Consider the following 27345-nt stretch of genomic DNA (forward strand, 5'->3'; position numbering starts at 1 on the left):
GTCAGGAAGCTTTATCCTTCAAGACTCTCTTTTTAAAGTTCTTTTTTTTCAAATGCCATTATTAATGAAAATTAGATTATAAAGGATGTAATACATTTTCAAAGTTAGTCATACATACACCAGGATCTTTTCAAGTTGGGTAACACTTGTTATTACAACTTCTGACAAAAAAAGCACTGGAAAACATTGAAAGCACTGCCTTTTACCAATTATTGTTGGAGATTATATGTGATCATTATCTAAGAATTCCCTTTTCCTTGTACCCATCTAAAAATGTCATAAAGCAATGGTTATTCTCTAATTTAGGAATGGAAGTTCAACTTGCAGGGCTATTCACATTCACCCAATTTATAGAGCCTGTATGGGAGTAGAGGTTCAGGTGTACCCCTTTACAATATTATGGCTATTATATTATTCAGCATTGCATTTTGAGCTTTGTCAAACAGAGTTTAGGAAAAAATAAATAATAAACATAACATTAATATTAAAAAAACATAATGATCCAAGCCAATGTAACAGCTGAACTTCCAAGACCTTAAACATATTGCTACAATCAAATTGGTTCTCCTTGGCATTGTTGCTAAAAGATAAATTATGATACAGGTCAAGAGAATCATCATTAAATTCTGTTTTGTCCGCAATAGAAAGAAGAGGCTAATTAGGAACATAGACTTTCCTATTTGCTCACTACAGCTTTTATTAACCTATACCAGTCCTCAGGGATGCTGGTTTAGAGGTGACTTAGCACAATAAAACACCATGTACATAACCCAGCAACATCAGCACTATTTATCTCCCTTGATCAAAAAGTGTATCCATTGATCACATTGTTCTTTTGTGTGATGACATCAGTTTCTAAAACAAGAAACCTATGGTTCACTTTGTATTATAGTGATTCTATCACAAAAACAAAGCGTTCAATATATTTATTCCCTAGTGATGAGGGGATTGTTATTAAAGCAATGTTTCAAGATTTTGCTGAATAGCAGAACAGAAAAGCAAGAGAATGTACTGAAACAACTCACATGAATTAGCTTTTGTGTTAGGTAACTGCTTTTGATGCATGTTGCAGATAAGAGGTGAGAAACATAGGCTTTCAGTTCTACGCTGTAATTAGCATTATGCACTATATTATTAAGTCTTTAATCAATTACTGTTTTTCTGTGTTCTGGGTAAGAGAACTAGCACTTATTCTATCATAAAAAGAAAAAACATTCAGTTTATGAGCTAGAAAGGAATGCAAAATAATTACGATAATGTCAGTATATTACACAACTGCTGTTATGGGTAGGCCAAGAATTTAGGCAATTCACTAAAAGAAAATATATCAAAGAATAAACTTGAAAATGAAAAAAAGAATTATAAAATATTTGTGAACAACAGAATCTTATTGCAAGAAAGGGGATTTACATAATACTGTGATCAGTTGCTAAAAAACAGGTGTCCTAGCAGCTGTTATATCCTAACCATAGAGACACTCAAAGTACTAGTATAACAGCAGGTTGATGGGTAATATAATGCAGGCAATGTAGGCAGAAAACAAAAAACTGCATGCTGGTAGGGAGCTGGAGCACACAGGGAATACTGCATGTAACCACCACATGTGAGTTAAAGAAATGCAAAAACATTCATTTCAAGGTTGTGAGATTTAACAGTAGATTTAAACATCGGTTTAAGTGTTGAACCATTGTTATCTAACGTAATCTGCATTGCCATAAAATAAAGTCTTAATGAATGCATCTGTCGTCATGACAATGTCACCAATTAGCAGCCTGCTTGACATTACAGTTTATGGACGGAGCACAGCAGTACAGCATATACACTTTTCAGACTGACGGTGAGATTTTGGTGTGGGTACTGCTTCCTCCCGCCAGTCAACAGCTGCTTCAGGTACATGTGCTCTCAGCAGCAGAGAATGAATGGGGTAAGCAGTGAGAAGTTTAGTACCAGTCATTGCTGCCCACTGTCAAACCTGGTTCAAGAACCAGAGCTGCAGCGCAAGTGGCGGAGTAGCTGACAAGGTGCTCTCGCTGCAGGCCTGAATCTAACCTTTGAGTATCAAAACAGCTTTGTGCAATCCACTTTGCACATAAAAATTTGCCTGTGCATGTGTAAACCATTAAAAAGTCACACAGTAACATTGCATGCAGCTACCACTTGTCAGCCTTACACCTTGATGTGAGTTTATCCCCTTCATACTCTAAAGCTCTGCCAATATGAGGCATATCCACCACTTTCAAATTCTCATATATGATGTAGAATTAAGTACCACTAGATTTACATGGTTATGCTGTATATACAGTATATCACATACAGTAATTTGGTTATTTAGGAAATTACATACCTTTGTGGTTGTGTTGTGTAGCTGCTGTCATATTCCTCATAACTGAGTTCATCATAGTCATCTCCAAAACCATCATCATAGCCCTGAAACCAAATACAAACAGGAATTATTACAACATAAAAAAATGGGCATGACAATAAAAGTTTGTGCTTCTGTATTACAATAGTCAGTATGCAAGCGCTGCAGTGGTAAATATCAGTGCTGGAATTACAAACCAGTGCTAGAATGTATGGAGTCTATCTTTTTTGTTTTGCCTAAAATAAATACATCTGTTGAAACAATAATGTTTTGTAACTGGCATTAATATTGACTCAATTTATACAGTGGTGCTTTGTGAACCCTTTCAAAATTACCTATATTTTTATATGCATGTGACCGAAAACATCATGTGAATCATCTAATACTAAAAAAAAAAATGACTCATTATCATATAATTGGAAGGTGAAATCAGTGTCAAAACATTATCCCATCTGTGAATCATGGTGCTGGGAATGTTCTAGTTTGGACCTGTTTTGCTGCATTAAGGCCTGGATGGTTTCATTGATGGAACAATGGTTTTCAAACTACCAGAGAATACTTATAGGAAAATGTCAAGACATCTGTCTATAATGAATTTGAAGAGACAGTGGGCCATGCAGCAAGGCAAGCATACCAGAAAAACAAATGGTTCAAGCAAAGAATGGTTAAAGAACAATACATTGGATGTTCTTGATTACCCAAGTCTTAGTCTTGACCTTAATCCAACTGAAATGTTGCAGAAAGACCTAAAGTGAGTGGTTCATGTGAGGAAACCCACCAACGTCCAGAAGCTGATGTTTAATTGCAGTCACACCAAATACTGCGAACATAATTCAATTACTTTTCAACACTCGGTTGATTTAGATGTCATTGAATCATTTTTTAAATAAATACATGCCCAAATATACTAACACAGGCCAACATGTCATTTTCATCACATATAATTTTACATGGGGTTTGTAGTATTTTTAATGCGGATTTCAAATCTGTGTTCAGTTTTTCTCTAGCATGTCTAGTTTTTGTGATGCAGCTAATTATAAATTGTTTTGAAATTCCTTATAAATAGCCTTAACATATTACAATATGTTGGGATTCTGCAATTAGGCCTGTTCCCCATGATGATTCATTGCCAGTTCCGCTACCGCCACATGATGGACTTCCTTCTGTAGAAGGTGATGAGGAATGCGCTGGAGTTGCAGCCAGTTACAACCCCGAATCATCTGAGCCTGAGTACTCAGCCCATGAAGACTCAGAACCAGAGACCTTTACACAAGCAGAGCAGAATGATCTCGTTCGTGATCTAAACCTCTGCGCAGACAAAGCAGAACTTCTTGCTTCAAGGCTTAAACAGAAGCACTTGCTTGCATAGGGTGTAACTGTAACTCACTACAGAAAACAAAATCAAACGTTCTTCACTAGTGATGGCTCACTGTGCTACTGTCATGATATAAATTAACTCTTTAACAGTTTGTCACAAGAGCATGTTCCATCTGAATGGCGTAATTTAATTGATTCGTCTAAAAGAAGCTTGAAAGCAGTCTCATTGCATAATGGTAATTCCAAACCAAGTTTATTGATTGCCTATTCTGTTAACCTAAAGGAGTCCTATGATAACATGAAGTTACTACTTGAAGCAATCCAGTAAAAAACACAAAAGTGGAACATCTGTACGGATCGAAGGGTCATTGGCTTGCTTATGGGAATGCAATGAGGATTCACAAAATATTGCTGTTTCCTATGCTTGTGGGACAGCCGTTCTACGGGGGACCATTATGTCAAGTGTGATTGTCTACCAAGAGATACCTATAAACCCAGAACAAGCATTGTCAAGTTTCTGACTCTGGTTGATCCACATAAAATATTTCTGCCATCTCTCTATATCAAGTTAGGTTTGATGAAGAACCTTGTAAAGGCCATGGGTAAATCAAACTCCATGGGTTTTCAGTACCTTGCTGAGAAGTCTCTCAGCAGCTGAGCTAGAAGCTTAGGAAGCATTCAAGTGGCTGTGTGAAAATTTCCTGGGTAACCATAAGTCTCCTGCATACAAGGAAGGAGTTCAGAATCTGCTTGATTCATACTAGAAACTGGTTTGTTGCATGTCATTAAAAATACATTTCTTGCACTCACATCTAGAATTCTTCCGGAAAATCTTGGTATGGTGGGTGACGAACAAGGAGAATGTTTTCACCAGGACATTTAGTTAATGGAGCACCGCTACCAAGATTTCTGGGATGAAAGTATGATGGCTGACTACTGCTAGATGCTGTACCGAGACAATCCAGACAAAGAGTACACAAGAAAATCATACCCTAAGCATTTCTGAACAAACAATGGTATTTGACTGACACTGTTCAGTAGATCTATACCACAGTGTGCCTTATTTTACTTCACACTGAGGATGTATTAACATTCACTTTAATGGTGCTTACGTTTTAGTACAAAATACATGCATGTACAATGTTAACTATACCGTATTAGTATTTTGAACTCAGGAACTGTACGTGTTAGGGAAAAACAGATCTAAAATCTGCTCGAAAAAAAATTTAGAAAAGTTTGCTGTGGTTTGTGATGACTATTAAAACTAATTTTTTGTTTAACTGTGTAATTTTTATTTTATTTGTTTAACTAGATTTGGTCAGTAGAAGAACATGAATTTTAAAGCTTTTTTCCTATAACTGCCAACTTATGCTGATAATTGTATACATTATGCATATCTCTTTTAACTTTTAAAGTAATATTTAACTTTAAAAAATGTAGTTGCTAGGTATTCCAAGTGTGTGATAAAAGCTTCACACCTCTTGTGTTCTAGTTATAAAAAAAATAATTAAAACATTAAAATCATGCAATTGCAAAAAGTAAGAATTATATAGCTTATTTGTAGTAAACTATAATGTGTACTATGTATATTAAACCGTACGTCCTACATGCTGTGAAGAAATTGGTGACACAAGGACTTATTAAATAGATCTGCATATATCAAAAAGCAGCACATCGACTACATTTTAAGAAAAATATATTTACTTAGTGAAAGTGACATGGAATAGCAAATGCAGAATGCAGTGGTATTCTACCCTTTAGTTGAGCAAAATCTAGATTGTCTTGTACTCAATACTAGTGTTGGTGTTCGAATTCGGGTTGTCCTTATATTCGACCTGAATATGGCTCTTCGAATTCAGATAGACCTGACGTGAAAAAAACAAGATTTGACAGCAAAAATTTGGATTAAAAAAATGTAAAAAAGGTGTTAAAAAAAAAAAATTAATGTTAAAATAATTTATTGAGTGATTGTGTTTATTTAATTTTTTTTTCTTTTTTTACAGGTTATCCTACAATGACATGGAGGCCCTAATTCATCAAGCAGAATCAGACGCTCGCTCACCCATTCGTATTCGCGATCCGAAATCGTACGCCGTCGCACAATTCAGCAACTGAAAAAGCTCGCGGCCAGAGCCGCGCATCTCCGGCAGCTTTACACTGGCGAGCTTGCATTAAAAGTCACTGTTCCCCTAAAAAATCATTCTTTCTAATGGCACAATCGTGCAGGATCGTTCGTCGTTCGTTTACCAACGATAATAATTGGAAGTGTGTACGTAGCTTTACTCTGTAACACACTTTCCAGCACAGTAATATTCTGATACATTTGTTAAATTTTTCTTTTATCCACTGCAAGAAAAATGTAACAAATGTATCATATTAATGTGCGTGTTACAGAGTGAGAGATAATTAACCTGTAGTGCCCAGACAGTTCATCTGCAGTTCAGTTCCCATGGTCATGGTCGCAGCTGTGACTGCAGGTGACCCCCGGGGCACTAGAGGTTGAATGGGGACAAGTTTCCCCATTCATCACATCTAGTGCCCTTTGTTCTTGGATAGGGAAACTCTATCCAAGAACACGCACAACTAGTAAAGGGCTGCAAGAGCAATCTGATTGCTTTTGCAGCCCTTAACAGTACCTAAAAATAATCCGAATTCTCCCACTTCAATGGTGTTCGAATTTGGCATTCGATCACCTGAACAATTTCTCACTATTCGATCGAATAGCTGTCGAATCGAACAGTGAGATATTCGACCAACACTACTCCTGATTATTATTATTATTATTATTATTTTTAATAATATTAAACAGGATTTATATAGCACCAACATATTACACAGCGCTGTATAATAAATAGGGGCTGCAAATGACAGATGAATACAGACAGTGACACAGCAGAGGGAGAGGAGAGGACCCTGCCCTAAAGAGCTTACAATCTATTAAAGTTCTCCAAGACTGGAGAGCATACACTTTCATTAGTGAAGCAGGGTGATCTAGCAAACCTGGAATGGATCTAGCCCAGGATTGAAAACACTGGCTCACAAATAGCAAATTACTTTTAGGAAATTCATTCCAGGTTTGCTGAAAGTGTATCCTCCCCAGCCTTTGATAGCTTTAATAAATCAGCCCCATTAATATGGTTTGATGCAAAGAAGATGATAAATACTAACCTTTCCTGCTTCTAATACAATTCAATTGAAGAAGAACAGCTGCCTTAAGACTTATTAGAAACCAACAGGACTCCCTCCAGAAGTGTCTGATGCCTGGTCCCAAAAGTGCTCCATGGTTCTCACCACTGACCCTTATGTCACTACAAAGCCCTACCAGAAACATTGGTCTATAAAGAGACTTTGGGTTACTTTTTCAATACAGGGAAGATGTTTTTGGAGAGTATATTTTAGCAATAACGTAATTTCAACCCTACTTGTGCTTTTTCCATGCAAAGCAAAGAACGAGATTTGTTTCCATTACTATCCAGATGTGCACACTTTGTGCTTTACTTTTCCTTGCCAAATAGGAGCAGAACAAGCAAACTAATATTAATTACAAATCACTTTCTCCATGAGCCTGATTTATGAAAGCTCTCCAAGGCTGGAAAGTATGTGTGAGTAGATACTAAAAGTTTAAAAGTTCTGGGTCTGTCATTTACATTTGAATTTATGCCATTTAAAAAAAAATAATGTACTTATTTAACTAATATATTTGGACATATTTCTTTATTCATTGTTCGGAAAGGAGCACAATAAATAATATTTATAAAGCTACTTGATAAAGATTTAAACAGCAGATTAAGAAAAAAAAACCCGTTATACTTAATAATTACATTTGTATTAAAGCAATTTCTTCACACAATGGCCCTGATTTATTAAAGCCTTGCAAGGCTGGATAGAATACACTTTCTTAAGTGAAGCTGGGTTATCCAGCAAATCTGGCATGGATTACCAAGTGTATCCTCTCTAGCCCTGGAGAGCTTTAATAAATCAGGTCCCATGTGTCAACAATGTTATTTAGTGATAAGTACAGTGACCCATGCTCCCCAATACCCAGAAACACCTTGGCTTTTTTTGTACATCTCTCTCTCTCTCTCTCTCTCTGATCTATTTAACATGTTGGTGCTCTCATTGACAACAGAAGAACCAGACAATACTGTGGTAATGACCCTAGTATTATCAATTACAAAATAAAAATGTATAGAATATCAATGGGTATTTGTGTTAAGCTTCAAATTAGTTTACAAGTCACATAAGAACTGCGGTAACGACACATCAAATTTCCCCTTTTTCAGTGGATAAAGTTAGCCTGTGGGATGATTGTTACAACTCCTTACAGAATGGTTTACAGATCTGATTACAACTTTCATGTATTGATTCACTTGGTTATCCTGTTAAATGTCTTATTCCTAACAAATTCAAACCTATTGATTGCACTGGGCTTTTAAAGAAAATTATATTTCAAAACCATTGTGGTAAGCTTTAAATCTATGTAATCTAAAAAGCGATTATTTTTTCCCTGTTGATTTTGTGTGGACCAGGAAAATTACTTTTATGTCAGTGTTAATGGAAACCTGACAGAAGGGAAGTAAACATTTTACTGAACCATTAAGAACTGCTTCTGTTGAAGCAAAGATTTCAAAGTACACAAAGGTTTGATTATTAGGGATTTACAGGAAAACGGGAGAATGTTTGCAGCCCTTTTGTATGGGATGATGGCATCCAGCCCCACCCTTTTGGCTTTATTGAGGACAAAATCTGCAAACTGATTATTTACATACCAAATTTAGGCAGTTTCAGTTACTTTACCATAACTCTGTGGGGAACTTGTCTGTTTGATAGCAAGGTTTGAGAGCTAGGAACTCAAGCAGGTGCCTACTATACCTGTTTTATTGTGTAGACATAAAAAAGCCATTTTAGTGCATTGGCAGCTAACAGGGACACTTCAATTAAACATAGGGTCAGCACAAGATTTCAACATACATACATACAGTACTTCCTAAATATGAAAAAATAGCAACAAAAAGCAACAAATGGCAATTTCATACATTTTCTCTAGATTTTGCACTTTTGGCTTACAGGGTATTTATACATTATTATTATTTATATTTATTTTAAAATTTATCAAAATTAGAAATCAGGAAAAAATGACTGGTTAAAAACTGGAAACACAGGAACCCATTTTTTGTCTTTAAATTACAAATAGACCACTTACTGAGGGCTTACAACAGCAGCATATAAAACATGTATGCTATTTAATTAATACTGTTAAGATGTCACACAGGCAAAAATGTCAAAAAGGTGCTTCAAGCTAAATTTAGCATAACGATCATTTCAAGTCCAGAGGCTAACTATACTAGATCTAATTTTGTTTAATGTTAGCCAACAGTGATCCTCTTTATAGGCTAACATAAGGTATTAATTTATAAAGATATGTTGTTGCCAAAATCAAATGTCAACATTTGATTTTTTCAAGACCATCTTAACATACAATTTCCATATACATGGTGAGAAGTACACCAATTTAATGTATTTAAATCTGAGTTATAGAAGTGAGAAAATGTTCCAGTTTTTAGTCTAAGAGCATGTGATTGGTTTATAGTATAAAGCCTTCCACTGTCAGTATAAAATTGTGAAAAGATAACATAAAGATAAATATAAAAATATAAAAAAAAGTTCTGGCAGCTCTATAAAAATGTGTTTTAGAATACACTTAACAATTTGGAAGGAAACTATAACTGGTTGTAAAGTATACATATATTTGTCTAGTTTCCTGACTTAAGGGTTATGTTCTTCAGCACTTTGCATAAGTTGATTTTGAGTAAGCTGAAATTCCTGCCAAACAGCCAAAGCTATTAAGAGAACCAGTAAATCCTTGAATATTTCTTGGCATCCAAGGGCAGAGAAATCCAGAGTCCTATAAGCACCATCAGAGACGTACTGTCAGATTTGAGTGGTCTGTGAAAGTGCAGTTGTTGACTTGTATGTTATCAGTTTTTGTTGATATGAACAGCTCTTTAGTTTTTTTTATTCTTTTTTTGGTGTTCTTTAATTATAAATGTTTCTGTCCCATTAGCAACAAGAAACAATCACACGTGATCAATCATATTAAAGTGAGGAAAATTAGAAATTCATTCAAGCACACTTCAGAATCCAGACATACACAAAATTGTGTATACCAATTTAAATATTAGCAGTATTTAAATATATACAATGAATGTTGCTAACTGCATGACATATCAAGATGTGTTAAGTAATATTTACAGTCTGTTTGTACTACATTCTCCAGTTTATTTATAAAATCTATTCCAACCTTTAGAATAAAGAGTGCACAATTTGTTTAAAATCTACAGGGTGCTTGGGTGGAAGATAATTGGTGTTGTGTTTTGCATACATAAAATAATTATTTTTTAAAATTCTTTAAACCATTTATAAATATTCTCATACATTCCCAGAGCAATACAAACCTACACAACGTATTTCCCATGTGCAATATTGTGTTGCACACTGCAGCTTAACTTGTTTGATGATCATTGTCTTATAAGAACCAAGCACATAATTACCTAAACAGGCATTAAATAACCCATTCATTTGAAAGTACATTATATTAAATATCTGCTCTTCATAGTGTTTTGTTTTCTTGTTTCCTAGTCATTTCATTTCCCCATTCTCCATTTTAAAGGCTGAACTGTTATGCCAGATTCAATTAGTATTCATTTAGTAGATGAAAATTATTTTCATATCAATGAAAGAGGAAATTATTGACGATTAAAAGTGTCAGTTCTTAAATGAAATCTGATGGGAGCTATTAAATAAATAAACAGATTTCCTTAATTGGAGATATCTGTCTTAAAATCAAATTAAAGCCAGCTATTTTGTTCCAAATTGATGGCATGAATGTTGAGTCCATATAAATAACTGGAATATATAATTTATTTATTTATAGCTATATTTCATTTGGAAGGTTTTACTGCACCTGAGTTTGACAAGCACAAGACCCAATTTCACTGGACATCTGGAAACAAGCATAAGCATGCTTATCTCACACATGTGCCATCAAAGATTTGATGAATAGTAAATTCCAATTGCTAAGCTTTACTTCCCTAGTGTAATTCAGCCACATATATGTTAGTAAACTTTACAGCACCACATAACTAATAACTGTTTACTCTAGATAAACAATTGTTTCTCTTTATTTTAGACTTTTAAAAATGTAATAAAAAACAGATCATAAAGTGGTGGAGATTTTTTGTGTATCACATTTGGGAATACACAAGCAGCTCCAGGGCCTAAAACATCAAGGTATCTATCCGCGTACCAATTGCCTTAGTGTTTTCTAAACAACACAGCCCATATTTTTCATAGCAAATGCATCTATAGGTTAACTAACTACTGATTAACTAACAACTGATTAAAGCTTTACTTTATTAAATGTTCTTTCTATGCCCTTGTCCACTAGTTTTATAACCAAAAAGCTAGTCCAGGGCACATGTAGCTATTTCACATTTATTAAATCTAATAAAGGCAAGATATGGAACAATAGTTTTTACAGATGACAATATACAGTGCATCCATGCAGAACAACCATTACGCCTTAGGTGAGGTGGACTAAAATGAACCCAAATGCTCTCTATTTCAAATAAGTTACAACACTGCTTTCATAAGATGTAAAACATTTAGGTCTGGTACCTTAAAAATTTAAAGTGCTAGCAGCATTACAATTAAAAACCAAGTGATGGTCCCACAACAAATACCCTAGAACAATGGCAAAATATTGCATCAGAACTTTTGGCTGGACAGTGGAATTTACATTTTGGTTTTTGAAAACAGCAGGTTGGTTTATGTTAATAAGTTATATGAAAAGACACAGCTTGTTTTAAACCTTGGCCAGATGAGGGAGGGGGGGCATTGTATCTTAAATGGGTTGATACATCTATAAAAACATTAAATCGCATATATAGTCAAAATATTTTTTTTATTTTTGTTTATTCATGGATAGAATGTTGTAAGGTTATTAAAGTTTTTGGTGTTTGCTTTCTGTATCTCTGTTGGAGAGATTCACCATAGCTTTTAGTACCGATGACCAATTGTTAGGGTACAGAAAGAGAAGAAAATTATTTTTTTTTGTTGTTGCAAGAATGGGAATAGAGATGAAATATCCCCAAAAAATATGTTCTGGTCACAGCTGTCAAAGGGGGAATATCCCATTGCGTTATAGAGATCCCTTCTTAATTTCTGTTGCATCTCTGGGAAGTAAAAGGAAATATTTACAGTAAGAAACAAACATAAAAGGAGTCAAAACCTAATAAATAAATTACAAAATTAAAAAAGTTTACATATATTTTAAAAGTAAATGGAATAGAAATAAAATAGTTTTGGGGAGACATGGTCTATTGCATGCCCTTGCATGCTAGTTCTGCCTAGAGACGTATTTGATACTTTTATAAGGAGATAAGTCTTACAAGATTAATTCCACATGAGTTTACTTGAATTAGAAAAATTGCCCAACAGTCTCTTAAAAGAACAATTGTTAAGCAATTAATCTCCTGCTTTGATTCAACTCTATAAAGGAGCACAGATTAATCACTAATAAATTATGCTATGCAATTAAAGTGCAGTATTCTGTGATGGGGCAAGATCGATTGCTCAGTAGAATGTCTGCAGATCTTTTGTGTAACAGCTTCCAAGAAAAATAATGTGACACAACAAAACTTATCGATTGCACAAGATATTAGTATAGAGTGATTGGGCAGGTAAAAATTGCCTTGTACCCTAAGCTTACCCTTTCATTTTGCAAGCAGAATAAACCTAACATACTAAATAAACATGTTAGAACATTGACAATGTTGGTGGTAATGAGGGAGGGAGAAAAATAAAAATGACATTTATTCTGCTTTGTCTTTCAACATAGGTAATATATTTTTAGTATTTTATCTAATAGCTAATTTAAAAGCCTTTTATTGTCCATGAAACCATCAATTTTGTTAGGAACAACTTAAATTAGTAGATCCAGCTCTTTGTCTAACTATACATTTTACCAGAGCTAGTATAAAATAGCCTGTGGGCATTTAAATTTTAATCTGGGTACATTATCTGGGTAAACAAAGAATTTTTTAAATAAATAATGCGTTTTACATTTTCTAATAAGATGCCTTTTTATGCCCTTATATTTTATAGACTCAGCAATAATAAGCAGCAAAACTAATAAACTACTTTAAGACAGGCCCTAGGTATTCCTCCCATGATTGGAACTGCCCATTGAAGCAGTTGGATTCTCAAAATTTATGTTTTAGTAGTACTGGTACTACCTCACTGATGTGAACTAAGCCTGTAAACAGTGGTTTGATACTTAACTTGAACAGATCAAAGGCTAAAATAGGTTCCTACTGTTTATCCCTTAGTCAACCCTTACTAACCTCTAATATTTATATTTTTTCAAATCTAATTGCTCTCCATCTTACCTAAAATTACTTTACACCAATATGCTTTGTTGGAAATTTGTATTTATTATTCTTTCTAATTGTATTGTTATTTTGTAAAGTAACAATAAATAAAAAAGAAAACAACAAAATACCAAAAAAAAATAAAATTTGTGGACTTAGTGATACACTACCATAATACATGACGATCGGTGTAAAGTATAATTGCAAACAATGGTGTTCGATACTCTAGACGAGCTAAATGTGGTTAGCACTCTGGGCTATCAGAAGGAAGACAATTTTTCACTGTTGGTTATCCCCTACCCCACCAACCATGCGCTTGTTTCTAACCAAATTTATTTAATAATTTATTTACTGTATTTAATGGACTGAGACCTCTTTACAAAAAAAAAAACAGAGGACACCATTGTTTTTTGAGTCACGCAAAGCTTTATATCCATGTTAAATTCCACCATTATACAACAACAACTCCAGAAATGTTTTGAGTATACCAAATGGTATATATGTATGATGGGGGAGAGAGATATGTTCAATTCAAAAACAGTGCAAACAATTAGATGGTCCCTTCCCCATTCAGAATTGGGGGATGCTGGACCTTTATGCTAGACAAAATAATCCCTGGCTGATATCAGTTTCAGATTACAAGGAAATAGTAACGTTTCATGTCCCGATGCGTTTCGCCTATACTGGCTTCCTCAGGGTACCTGTAAGCTGTGATGTACAACTGTATATATTAGGTGCATAAACATGTAATTATATGGTAATTATTTATAAACGCTGTATGTTTATAATAGAGGTTAAATATGTTTGAGAACTTGTGGATGAACTTGTAAACTAAATTCAATGACTGATTCCCATCAGTGTAATGTTTATTCTCCAGTAACAAAGGTACTAAGAATGATGAATATTGCATGTTAAATAGCTAGGTTTTAAATTGTTGAAGGTTTCATTATTTGACTTAGAGGGTACATTTAGAAACGTGTGAAGAGATTCATGCAGGGAATGATTCAACAAATAGATGTAAACATAAAGTCTGGACAGATGCTATCAATTAGGAGCGTATAGTGGTTTATTAAATTCACGTAACATGGGGTTCTAAATACAAATAAATAAATAAAATTGTATCAGAGAGTGACAATTCAGATTGAGCTAAATGACCTTAGATTGAAATGTGAAAATGTAAATTAAAATTATTTTCCTTTATGTTGAAAATAATTCCAATGCATTAGATGAATTGGATACAATCAAGTTCTACAAGATAAATCAGGTAAATACTAAATGTTAAGTTAAATAGGTTGGTATCTAGATCTTGATTAAATTGAGTGTGGGGTTTAATTGGTAGCTGAAAAAGAAGCATAACTTCAAATAGGATGGACAGTTATCTGAGATAGAGCGCCTGATGATGGTGCTGTAGGTCAGGGGCTGGGAGAATGGTGTTTCCACTCTATGAGGCCACATCGTGTGACATCAGAAAGTAGGTACTGCGCATGCGCGAGGAGACGCATCTGGGCTGTTGAGGATGGACGGATACCTTCCGCCCTTACTGACGCCCTTACTGGATATGAGTATTGTGATTGATATCCCGAGGTCTATACTGTGCATGTGAAATGATTCTGTTCTGCCCTAACTAAGGATAAGATGTAAAAATGTCTGGTGGATGAGGGGAGGGCGGTTCTTAAAATAACAGTTTGTGGCATGAAGAGGAGAAAGTGTAAAGGGCTAAATATGAAAATCGGTGTTTGTCTAGGATGATCTAAATGAGTCTGCATGTGTGGGTGAGGATATGAAAAATGTATGTATGAATATTGTATATAACTTATATAGATAAAATAAAGGTATGGAAAAAATGCTATAACTGTAAGAATACAATGACAAGTTGATGTTATAATTGTATTATATATCTTTACCAATGCTCAAACATCTAATCTAATCTAATCTAATCTGTGATGATTATCAGTAAGGAAAATTATTTATACAGGAGTAAATAGTAACATAACTGCAACATTATATCATTATGAAAATAAATATCTAATATACTTTCAGACACAATAGTGTATAGTACCATAAATACATAATTATGTTGTTATGAGAATCAGATTGATGCTCTGCATGTTCACAGTATGGAACTAAAATCATGTATTATTTTTTCAATATATATCCTAACTTTTCTAAAATATTTCAATCCAAACAAATCAATGCAAAGGACAAATTCCATGTGGAATATATGTGGTGAATATAATGAATAACAAGTAGAGAAACATTCCTGTGTACAAATGAACCGTTACTAAGCATGAGGTTAAGGGATAAAACCCAGGTAACAAGGTACCAAGGGATATTATGATATATAGTATAGGGCAGCGATGGCGAACCTATGGCACGCGTGCCAGCTGTGGCACGCGAAGGCCTTGCAGCTGGCACGCGGGAAGGTCCGCAATTAAGATATGCGGCGTGGCGGGAGGCGAGTGTGCCTGTGTCTGCTTTGCAGCTCACCTGGCAACAGGGCCGGACTGGCCATTGGGAGGACCGGGCATTGTCCCGGTGGGCCGCGGCCCATCCTCCTGTGCTGGCTGCAGTCCTGTGAGTGGATGTTTAGCCTGCCTAAATCCTAAAAGCGTGGAATTCTCTGCCAGACAATTTTAAGTCCATGAAAGCACTTTGGATTGCTCTTCTTACTTTGTTTGGGTCATCCTATGCTTGTGAGCAGCTGTTTTCGGCTTTGAATCATATAAAATCTGATGCTAGAAACAGATTAACGGATGACATGAGTGCTGCATGTGTTGCTCTGAAACTAACGCACTATGAGCCAAGGATTGACAGGTTATCAGCATGCATGCAACAACAAAAATCACATTCATTTTTTTCAGAGCATGCCCAATGCATATGTTTACATGAAGTAGTGTTTTCAGTTTGCAGTTAAGACACTTTCTAAGTTATTTAAATATTATTTAAAGATGTTATTTAAAAAAGGGACTTTACATGGCCCTGTTATATTCCAATCTGGAATTTCCAATAAAAACGGTTGGTTTAATTGAAAGCTCTTTTGTTTTCTTTACATCATATTATTAGAAATGTAATGATTTAACTATTTTCAAATTTGATTGTAAATTTTACAAAAAAACATGTATAGACTCTTTGGGAATACACACCGAGTCTTGACACAGTTAACAGTTTTAAGAAGTTTATCTTTTTTTTTTACTCAGGATACATTTGATATGTTATGTGAATAATACATTTAAAATATATTGTGTAACTGAATCAAATTCTTCCTAAATTCATTAAATTGAATTAAATCATTAAAACATTATAAATTGCCAATAAATTGAAATGAAAACCAAAGGATTGTGAATCAATTTGATTCTCTGACAATACAAAGACTCCAACCTTTAAAAATGATGTTACACAGTTCAGGCAACTTTATAAAGAGTTTTTAGATACTAAAATCTTGTTATTAAGGTTTAATTGATGTGCTGGCACTTTGAGGAAATTCTTTGGTTTTGTGCGGCAGTTTGGGCACTCGGGCTCAAAAAGGTTAGCCATCACTGGTATAGGGTAAAGAAGAGGAGCACAAACCAGGGGTAAGTAAGCAATGTATTAAGTATTAGATAGGAAAAGTTTGTAACTGATGATACCATTCAACCCGCGGTGCCATGGTTGCCCATTAGCATACACAGAACACTGTCATCTAGTGTATAAAACTTGCATTACACCTAGAACATCAACATAGTTGTACAATATAAACCTGTATTCTAACACCCCCAGTCAACAACTATGGTTTATGTTAACCCCATCTGCGATCTGAAAACTTCAACTCTTGTCTCTTGTGAGTGGCTTTTTCAATGCACCAGCATTCATTTTCTCACTCTCACAATATGAAAGCACAATCTTTTTCTGCTCTACCAAATCATGAATATAATGGTGTCTGACATCAATGTGATTGGTTCTTGCATTCATTTTCCCACTGGTAGCAAGCCTAATGCATCCTTGATTGTCCTCATATAAGAGTAGGCTGTGATTCTGGTAGGCCAAAATCCTTGAGTAACTGCTGTAACCAAACGACATCTTAACTGGCATAGGAAGCAGAAATGTATTCTGCTTCTGTAAAAGACAAAGCCACCGAGTTCTGTTTTTTTTTTACTGGACCAGGTTATAGGACTGTTTCCTAGTTTGAATAAATAACCACTTGTAGTTTTTCATGTGTTGTGGACACTCGCCCTATCAGAGTCCACATATCCTGCGAGTTTTAGGTCACCATTTGCTGACAACTTCAAACTTAAATCTTTAGTGGGTTTTAGATACCACATAAGCACTTTGATTGCATTCCAGTCCCTCTCACATGGTTTATCCACATGCCTCATGTGGAGCTGTTGAAGAATCAAATCAAATTTTGTACGCTGAATAAACAGAACTCCACCATCCTTTTCACGCTGTAAGTTAATTCCTAGATAATCTGTCACCTTACCAAGGCCTTTATTTTCAAAATGTTGATTAAGCACTGCAGTCAACTTTGCAATCTCACCATTCCTTTTGTGAGCAATAATCAAATCATCCACATAGACTAATAGATACATCCATTCACCATCTATTTGTTTAGAGTATGGGTCTGCTTTGCTTCTTGTAAATCCTTCATTTAGAAGAGCTTGGTTAATTTTTAAGTTCCATGCCTGAGCAGCTCGTTTAAGTCCATATAGAGATTTTTGCAGTTTGCAAACTAGATGCTCTTCTTCACTTTTTACATATCCTTCTGGTTGTGTCATGTAAATGTCCTCTTCTATATCACCATTAAGAAAAGCTGTCTTGATATCATGATGTTTCACATTCATGTTCTGTACAGTTGCCACTGTCATTGGTGTTCTAAAAGTACTTTGTTTAGCAACTGGAGCAAAAGTAGCATCACAGTCCTCACCAAATTTTTGTTTTAGCAACTGGAGCAAAAGTAGCATCACAGTCCTCACCACATTTTTGTTTTTTTTTTCTTGCCTTGTATCTACAGACTTGTCCTTCTGAGTTACATTTTGCTTAAAAAATCTATTTACATCCTATGACATGTTTACCTTGAGGTAGCTCTGACAATGTCCATGTCTGGATTTCATCAAGTTATAAAATCTCTTCATCTGCTGCTCTAATCCACATTTGCTTCTCATGTGGTGGTAGATTTTGTATATCTTCCCATGAACCTAGTTCAGCCTGAATCTCTATGTGAGCAATATAAGTCGATCACCTGGAATACCTTTATTGATTCTTGCTGATCTTCCGACTGAAGTCACATCTGGTTCAGTTTCAGGTTTTAAATTGTCTACAGTAACTTCTATTTCTGCATCACTTTGTTCTTGTTTTTCTTGTATGTCAGGTGTGGATTTTTCCTCAGGATGATCAGTTTGTGTCAGTTCTTGAAACTTGGAACATACAGAACTTTCATCAATAATCATCTTCGTTGTACAGCAAGTAGATTGTGGTGTATCTGGTGTAATCATCAATAAAAGTTAGAAAGTATTTTTTTTTCCTGAAATTTTGGTTTTCATTGGACCACAAAGACCTGAATGGATTAAGTCCAGAGGTTTGTGAGTTCTGTTGTTGCTTTGCTTTGGAAAAGTTTTTCTTGTCATCTTTCCTTTAATGCAGCTTGAACATGTGATTATTTGGTCACACTTATTAATCTTTATACCACTTGCATAATTATTCTCAACTATTTTCATTAACCCCCCTAGTGTTCTAATTCTGTTGTTTTTTTTATGCAAAAAGTGATCCTATTTTTATTGCATAGAAATTTCTGTTTATATTGGGGGCCTGTAATTCTCAGGAATAACTCGGGGTATAATAATTATAATTATTTATTATGATATAATCATAAATTATAATATAATACATAATTATAAATATTAATTATAAAAAAATGAAATAATAGACCACAGCCATATAATTTATCAAAAAAAAAACTAATGGACATATAATGAAATCAGAAGCTATAGGTGATGGTTAGCTTTACTGTCCTGTTTCCAAAGATGTCACCAGAAAGATACCTGTGAGAAATGTTCTGTATGTGCCTGATCTTGAAAGCAATCTTTTGTCAGTGAAGAAACTCACCAAGCAAAGTAACACAGTAACATTCCAAAGTGATAGCTGTTTTATAAAAATGGGGGACTATTTACTTGCAAAAGCTAAAATTTGAAATAAACTTCAATTTATTTGAAATAAATCAGCTGAACTGTAGTGAAGTGGTTAATATAACCAAAGAGGAGAAACATTTAAATTGCTTCCACACTTGGCACAGACGTCTTGGTAACAGAAGACCTGACACACAGAGTCAACACACCATGCTTGCACAGAAGAGATGCCATTTTTAGCGCCAAATGCATACTCGTTTGTTTCTTCTTTGACATTCCTGGCTTGTAATATACTTTGTTTTTTCATTCTAGCTTTCCACATTCTACAACCTGCCTTTAAGCGTCCTGTTTTTTTGCACACAAAACATTCACATTCTTCTAGTTGCATATTACTGCTTTTATTTCTGTTTTTAATTTTAGAGCAGTCTCTGTACTGGATACACTTTCATTACTCATGCTTTCAGTTTTGCGCTTATATTCATCCACAAGCTTGCCTTTAACATATTCCAATGTCAGTTCATCATCTGGTCTTGCATCAAGTGCTGTGACAAGTGTCTCATAATTTTCAGGTAGTCCACTCAGTAATAGTGCTGCAACATGAAAGTCTGTTGTATCTTCTCCAATGCCTCTCAGCCTTTCAACCATTTCTAGCGTATGCCATATAATCTTGCATATTCTGGCCATTTAACAATTTAGTCTGATACATTTTTCTGATTAAATACAGTTTATTGCTAAGCTCTTTCATGTATTTTTGGCAATTTCTCCCACAAACCTTCAGCAGTTTCACAGTTGTGATCAGAGTTTCATCATATATGTATGATTTGATCATCGTCTATGCAAAGAGAGATAGTGCTCTGAACTTTCTGATCTTTTTCTATTCACTCATCTGTGAGCTGTTCTGGTCTGGCTTCATCTATACATTTCTACGGACCTTCTCTTATTAGCAGCATTTTCATCTTTAGTTTCCAAGACTGGTAGATCTGTTTTGTCAGATTCGGTATAGAAAGCTTTGCTGAGGAGGTGCTGGGAGCCATTTCTTATGTTTCTTTATCTTTATCTGTTCCTGTATCTTGCACATATTTGCTGTAGCTTACTTTATCTGGATATCCTGGATGTCCTGAATTTACTTTCAATCCTGGGCAGTCTGGGTACCTGGGCCCATAACCTATTAGAATAATGACTTTCTGTGGCACAACAAATAAGCAGTCAGTCTCTGCTGTACTTTCCACAGTGTCTTTCCAAAAAAAGTGTCGTTATGATGCGGTTGTCATTCTTCAGATACAAAAATGGTATACGGGTTAAGTCTGAGTTCATGGTGAATCGTAAGTTGAATTTGTTATATTGTATAAGGTTGCAGAATTCCTGCAGTTCCTCTAATGATCTTATCCAAAAAAGAAGGATGTCATCTATGTACCTTCGCCATAAATAATTTTTTTCGGATATATATAGTATCGCCTAATGTCTTGAATAGTTCTTTCTCTCATTCTCCTAGGCACAAGTTTGCGTAGGATGGTGAACACTTCAAACCCATTGCTATGCCTTGTACTTGCAGGTACATACCTTCATTCAAGGTGAAAATGTTCCTCCTCAAGATGTAATCCAAGAGGGATAGGATAAAGCGATATTGATCACTGTTGAACGGTTTGTTTCTTTTAAGGCATTTTTTAATAGTTCCGAGTTCCTTATCATGGGGAATACCCCTTTGTAAGGTTTCAAAATCTATAGTCACCAAATGGTCTGTGGTGGCACCTCCATGTTACTGGTGAGTTTCAAGAGTTCAATCGTATCCTTGAGAAAGGAGGGCAATTGAGTAACTAGAGGTTGTAAGTAGGAATCAACCAACTCGCTGGCATGTGAGGCTATTGAGTTGATTCCCGCTACGATGGGGTGACCTGGAGGGTTGTTTAAGTTTTGGGTAAAATATAGAAAGTAGGAATAGTTGGTCTATCTATCCAAAGATCTATCCATAGGTAATCTTTGGTTTTCTTATGAATAAGTTTCGATGTATAGGCATTCCAAATAATAGAAAAGAATTCCTGCTTAAACTTGGTTGCTAGCTCTTTTTGTATGGGTTGGTACCAATCTGTGTTTTGTAAGATCTTGAGACATATTTCTTTGTAATGATCAACATTTAGGACTACAATGTTAATTTCTTTATCTGAAGGTTTGATAATGATGGATTTGTTTTTCTTCAATGATTGTAAATCTTTTTCTTGTTTGCTGGTAAATCTGCTACTCCTGCGCTGTCCTGAAGTCGTTGTATATCTTTATTGACTGCTTCAACAAAAGTCTGGACCTGAGGGTTCTGGGATATTTGGGGTTAGAAAGTAGATCTAGGTTTCCTGGATAGTGGATCCAATTTTTTTGGAGTAATTGTAGCTCCTATGGTGGATTCTTTTTGTCTATCTTCCAAGATTACTTGTTTATTTTCCATGTGCAAGTGAATATTGATCTCTGAAGACTTGGAAGTCCAGAGCTTAGAAATTCTTTTTTCTTGGGAAAAGTGATGCCAAATGTGGAACCAACGGGTCAAGATTGGCTATTATTTTTGGAATTGCTCCTAAGGTGAATCTCGGAGCTGATATGGGTGGTTGTATGTCTGGTATGGGGCCAGGTGGATGAATAGTACTGAAACCAAGTGGGAGGTTGGTGGTGGTTGGAGTGTCTGGTGGTTATGTCAGGTGGGAACATCAAGAGAACTGGTGGGGGTATGCATGGTCAGTAGAGTTGATGTACTGGGTGGTGGTGGTGTAGATAGGTCAAAGGTAGGGAACCTTTTGGGTTCTTGTCTGTGTTCAAGTGGATCACTAATGTATCTCTTTTTTGAGAGATTAACATTTAGATCCCCTAAATAGGTGGTGATGTTGGGAATTTCTGCTTGTGGTGGCGTGTCATACTGCGGAGGGGGATGTTTGGGTGGGTGCGTATGGGTATCTTGGTGATTTTTAGGAGGCTTAGATGGTGGTGGGTTGTAAGACTGTGTCTTGGTGGGTGGGGCGGGGGTCCCATTTGTTAGCTTTGTTATTGATTAATGCACACTTGTCTCTTTGTAGTTTTTTGTCTTTTTTATTCAAAACTGCAGTATTGAATTATTCAAGATGTTGTTTGAGCTCAATAAACTTCTCTTTAAATTTTGGAAACGTAATTGTTGCTGTAGGACTTGTATTTCCAGGTCAATTTTGACAATGTCTTTTAAGTAATATGAAATCAGTTTTTTTTTTATCAGCTCCTCTGAGCATCTATTTAAGGCACATTCCCAAGCTTCTTACTATATATAAACATAAATATATAACTCACTAAATATAATGATAACAATCTTTTATTTTGCCTATAAACCCCAGCTTTTTTCGTTCCTATTTTCATTTTCTCCTTGAGTACTTTGGGGTAGGCATCAAACTATATCTAAAAGTATTATTTTGAGGACAGGTAAACCCTTTTCCCCTATTTACCTCCGGGGGAGAGAGATAACCCAAATCATTGTAATCCTTTAATACCACATTCTGTCCATTCTTTTTCATTTATTATTGAGCAGCATTGTGGATTATCTACCCCTTTGCCACCACCAATTGAGGATTTTTCTCTATAAAGTAGTATAGTGCAGTGAAGAAAACCATCTAATGCACCTCTACCCGAGGACTATGTACTATGGTAATTCTTTGACTAAGGAATATATTGAACTTACTTGTCAACACCGTCTTGCAAAGTTGTTTACCCTTTACACTCCTTTATTGTAAATTGTCATGCACTTCATGTCTTTGTACTCTTTGATTGCATTGTTTTATAAACCGTTATAAATAAAAAAAAAAATAATTAAAATACTTGACACTAATATTTTTGGCAACATCAGCATTTGGCAAGCTAGAAAAAGTATATTTACTAATTTTTATTAGTATCAAAATATACAGAAAGGGAAATATTTAAAAAAAACTCACACAACAGAAAATTATGTTTGCCCTTTTAATAAAAATATATGTGTGATTTGGATCTCAAATAACGACAACTTTATTGCCAAATCAATAGGCCAGAACTAAACTGGTAAAATTGCTTAGGTCCATAGAGAGTATACAAGTGCCAGAGTTTAAATTTTATGGCTGGATTCAAACCTTTCTGTGTTAATGCATTTTTATATATTCTTTACATGTCACCCTATAAAGCAATCTGACACAGACAAAAATGGACAACACATATTAGGATACCACATAGCACTAAAATAGTTCTGTACAGGTGTTGACAAAGATTTAAGCTGAAAGGTTTAATTTGTCCCTAAAGTAAACCTCCCAAAAAAAATCATATTCTTCATCTCCTTCTTAAATGATAGGTGCTAGGTGGTTATGATGATCCTTGGCCTGTAGTAATTTCTATGTTACTGACATGGATTTAGTAGGCATGCCAAGAAAGTGGGATTAAAGTCAGAGATTTGTAGTTGCCTTCTTGCTGTAGGTAGTGACTCATTGGAATGAAACATGAGGATTAGCATGACAGCAAGCAGCTAGCATTTCCTGGGAACAACGTCAGCAATACCAGTCTCCATGTTTTTCTAAGCATGTAAATGTACCTAGGCACTCCTTTTATTTATCTTAAGTTTGGAATCTCAGACACTTGGTGTCACCATTACTGTGCTGCTCACTGTTGTTATTGTTAAAGGGTTTTTCAGGTGGAAGTAATGCTCTGCTTTTCTCATGATATCTGCTGCCACACAAAGACATTGGGCCTGATTTATTAAAGCTCCCCAAGGCTATTGAGGAAACACTTGTATCAGTGAAGCTGGGCGATCCGGAAAACCTGGAATAGATTTCTTAAAGTAATTTTCTATTTGTTAACGAATGCTTTCAATTCAGGACCGGATCCATTCTAGGTTTGCTGGATCTCCCAGCTTCACTCATGAAAGTGTATCCTCTCAAGCCTTGGAGAGCTTTAATAAATTAGGCTCACTGTGCAGAACAATATATGGAGAATATATAGAAAAAAACATATTTAATGCACCCGAATCATTATTTATATTATGAGTCAAACAATGAAAAGTCTCCATCTTGCTGTTAGCAAAGGTCTGATTACATAGTTACATTACAGTAGATCAGGTAGAAAAAAGACATAAGTCCATCAAGTCCAACCACTAGGGAAATAAACATATCCCAGATATAAAACTCTATGAACATAGTTGGTCCAGAGGAAGGCAAAAAAACCCAGATACAATTGCTTCAACAGGGGAAATTGATGAGGCAATCAGATGTTCCCTGGATCAACCGTCTTGGTTATCTTTACTTTACTTTGGTCCTTTTTATTAGTTTAGTTAATGAAAGATTTGTAGAAAAAAGAGAAATGTTACTTATACAGAGCTCTGTACTGCATTTTTAAGTGTTTTGCAATTTGGAATGTAGAGGCAGCTGAATATATTCTGAATCTTAAAAACTCATAATAGTGGCTGTACCTACACAAACTTCATACTTTCACTGCTTTCCATGTGTTTTATTTTTGTGCTTTATTTTAGAGAGATGTAAAAAATTTTAATGGTAAACCCTTATAAAAAGTCTTACATTTACTTTTTGCAAACACTCTGAAATTGCAATTTAAAAATTGTGCATGAATGCAAACCTATAGAACTAAAGTATTAATACACAGTATTTATATAGCGCCAACATATTACGCAGCACTTTACAGTCCATTGTCATGTCACTAACTGTACCTCACAGGGCTCACAATCTAATTTTTGTGGTCTCTGGCCAGTGTGCCCCCAGTAGGGTCAGTAGAAGGACCCCGCTAGGGGGGCACAATGGCCAGAGCTTTGGACCATGTCTCCTGTATGCATCACAGGCTCAGGGCGGTGGGTGGGTTGTGTGTGTGGGCACAATCCCCCAACCCTCCCTACACAGGCTTAGACCTGCGATGGGAGAGTGGGCGGGTTCTGGCATCGTGATGTCACTATGGGGGAAGTTTCTTCCCCTTTAAATGACACAAGGCTCTCTGCGCATGCGTGGTCTGGAACCTGTAACTTTAGTGCTCCGTAGTTCTAAAAAGGTTGGTGACCACTGTGCTGCCCATAGCTTTTCCAGAAGGTTGTCTAGCTGTTGTGCATGCACAGTGCAGGATCCAATATTCTTTATGACATCTTGGTTTCACCTTTGCTGGGTGAACAGTCTAGACTTAAGCTTTTCATCCTTTCTATTAGTTTGTCATTATGCCTCTATATTTTCATAATGGACAGTAACCACCATAGCTCAGAACATGGTAGCTGCTAATATGACTGCATTTTTAAAATAAATAATAAAAAGTTCTACAAGAACAGGTGAGTGGGAAAATTAATACGTTAAAGAACAGCCATATCACACACTTGGTTCCTAAAAAAAATGAAAAACAAAATCCAAAAAAAAAACTTCTTGAGAAGCACTACAACTCTTTCCTCTGATGATTTAAAACCATAATTCCCTTTTGGCCTGTCATCAGAAATTTCTGGGCCCCATACCAGCCCAGACTAGGTGACCCCCTCCCGCAACTATACAGTACAATACAATACAACACAACACAATACAATACAGAAGTACACAGAGAATAACACCCAGCATATAGAAAATAAGAAGTGGTACTGTCTAACAGCCATATATACACAGTTCAAACAGATACTGAGAATAACACCCAGTTTGCACAGAAGTGTTTCTGTGCAGCATCCATACATACAGAATAGAAACTGAAACAAAGAATAACACCCAGGTTACAAAGTTAATCACTCTATGAATAGTCCATAACTAACAAACAGCAAAAGACACAGACAATTACACTTACCAAACAGTACAAGATAAAAAAATTATGTGCATTGTCCATAAATACAGAATAGGAAAAGATACTGAGACTAGCAAAGAAATTACAGGACGATGTGTAGCTTCCTTACATACTGATATGCTAGAAACCTGCATAATGTTGGCTAATCAGTGTCATGCACTTTCCATGACTGCTTCCCCTAAATTAATTGGCCCTGGTACAACATGTAATGGTGGCCCTGTATAACACTAATGATGATGAACAGACTATGCAAGAAAACATTTTGAAATATGAACGTAATCACACATTTAAAAGGTTTGCCATATAAAGATACTTTAGTTCTGTTTTAAGTAGTTTTCTCATATGTTGCTTATATAGCCAAAAATATTTAATTTACTGTAAATTGATGAATACAAGAAACTATAAAACATCTTCTCTGTAAATTCCCTTTTTATCACATTTTCAGAATGTTTCTAGTAATGATAATTACATCCATCCCCCCCCCCCCTTCTTACACAAACACACACACAAAGAATATAACTTCATAGCAAGCTTCATAGCAAGCTTCCCTTTCATATTTGATGATTTGCACAAGAAGCTATCGCTGCCAGTTTTGCTAACCTGTAAATGGACTCTAAACTCAGTGAAGCTTAATAACTAAAGCTTTCCTTTAATGAAGCCAGATCCTTATATTTTAACACTCATTCAGAAAACCAATTAACTCTAGCTCTATTGAACAAGTTGAACAGGAAATAAATCAAGTGTTAAAACATTGGTGAAGAGCCAGGCTTTCTGTAATTAGGTTACTGATGTAGCCAAGGCTGCCTCCGCCATGCTCTTGTGGATTGACAGCTTCGACTGTCCAAAGCAATTAGAATTTATGTCCCTGGTTTCATTGGTGAAAGCTGAGCAGTGAAAATACAATACAATTACTTTACAATTTTTCTGGCCTTTTACTGTGACACATTTCAGATACATTCTAGTGCTTGGCTCTGGAATGTCACACTAAATTGCACTACCTGCATCACTTGGCAACTTAAGAAGATTCAAATACTGAACATTTTGTAGGCAAATTCACTGAATTATGCAGTGGATGACAACAGAAGCAAATTTGATGCATATTCTTTCTGAGCTGATATGATATTGTTTTTCACTTTAAAATTGGTCTTTAGAAAACTGTTCTGAAAATGTTTTCTCCTACTTAAAAAAATGTTCATTATTACTTTAAAGAGAACTCATCATGTCTGGGCTTTATGGATAGTTAGAAGAATTTGTACTCTTAAGCCCTGATTTATCAACAAAATCAGAAGTTCGCTTGGGCACGCATATTTGCTATGCCACATGCCCCCCCCCCCCCCAATCCCCCCCCCACCCTATTTATCAA

General features: G+C 35.5%; 1 protein-coding gene across 5 annotated transcripts in view; it reads right to left on the reverse strand.

Moving 5' to 3' along the window:
* KHDRBS2 (KH RNA binding domain containing, signal transduction associated 2) overlaps positions 1–27345 on the reverse strand; it is a 162003-nt gene that overhangs the window by 24291 nt on the left and 110367 nt on the right. For all 5 annotated transcript variants that reach the window (XR_011920335.1, XR_011920337.1, XR_011920334.1 and 2 more), the window contains one exon: positions 2345–2427. Coding sequence is in view for 1 of the 5 variants with exons in the window: in XM_072408469.1 (XP_072264570.1) it covers positions 2345–2427 (83 nt within the window). In the remaining 4 variants the exon portion in view is untranslated. The remainder of the gene's footprint in view (positions 1–2344; positions 2428–27345) is intronic.

The sequence above is a fragment of the Pyxicephalus adspersus genome, chromosome 4, assembly GCF_032062135.1.
Source record: "Pyxicephalus adspersus chromosome 4, UCB_Pads_2.0, whole genome shotgun sequence".
NCBI lineage: Eukaryota > Metazoa > Chordata > Amphibia > Anura > Pyxicephalidae > Pyxicephalus > Pyxicephalus adspersus.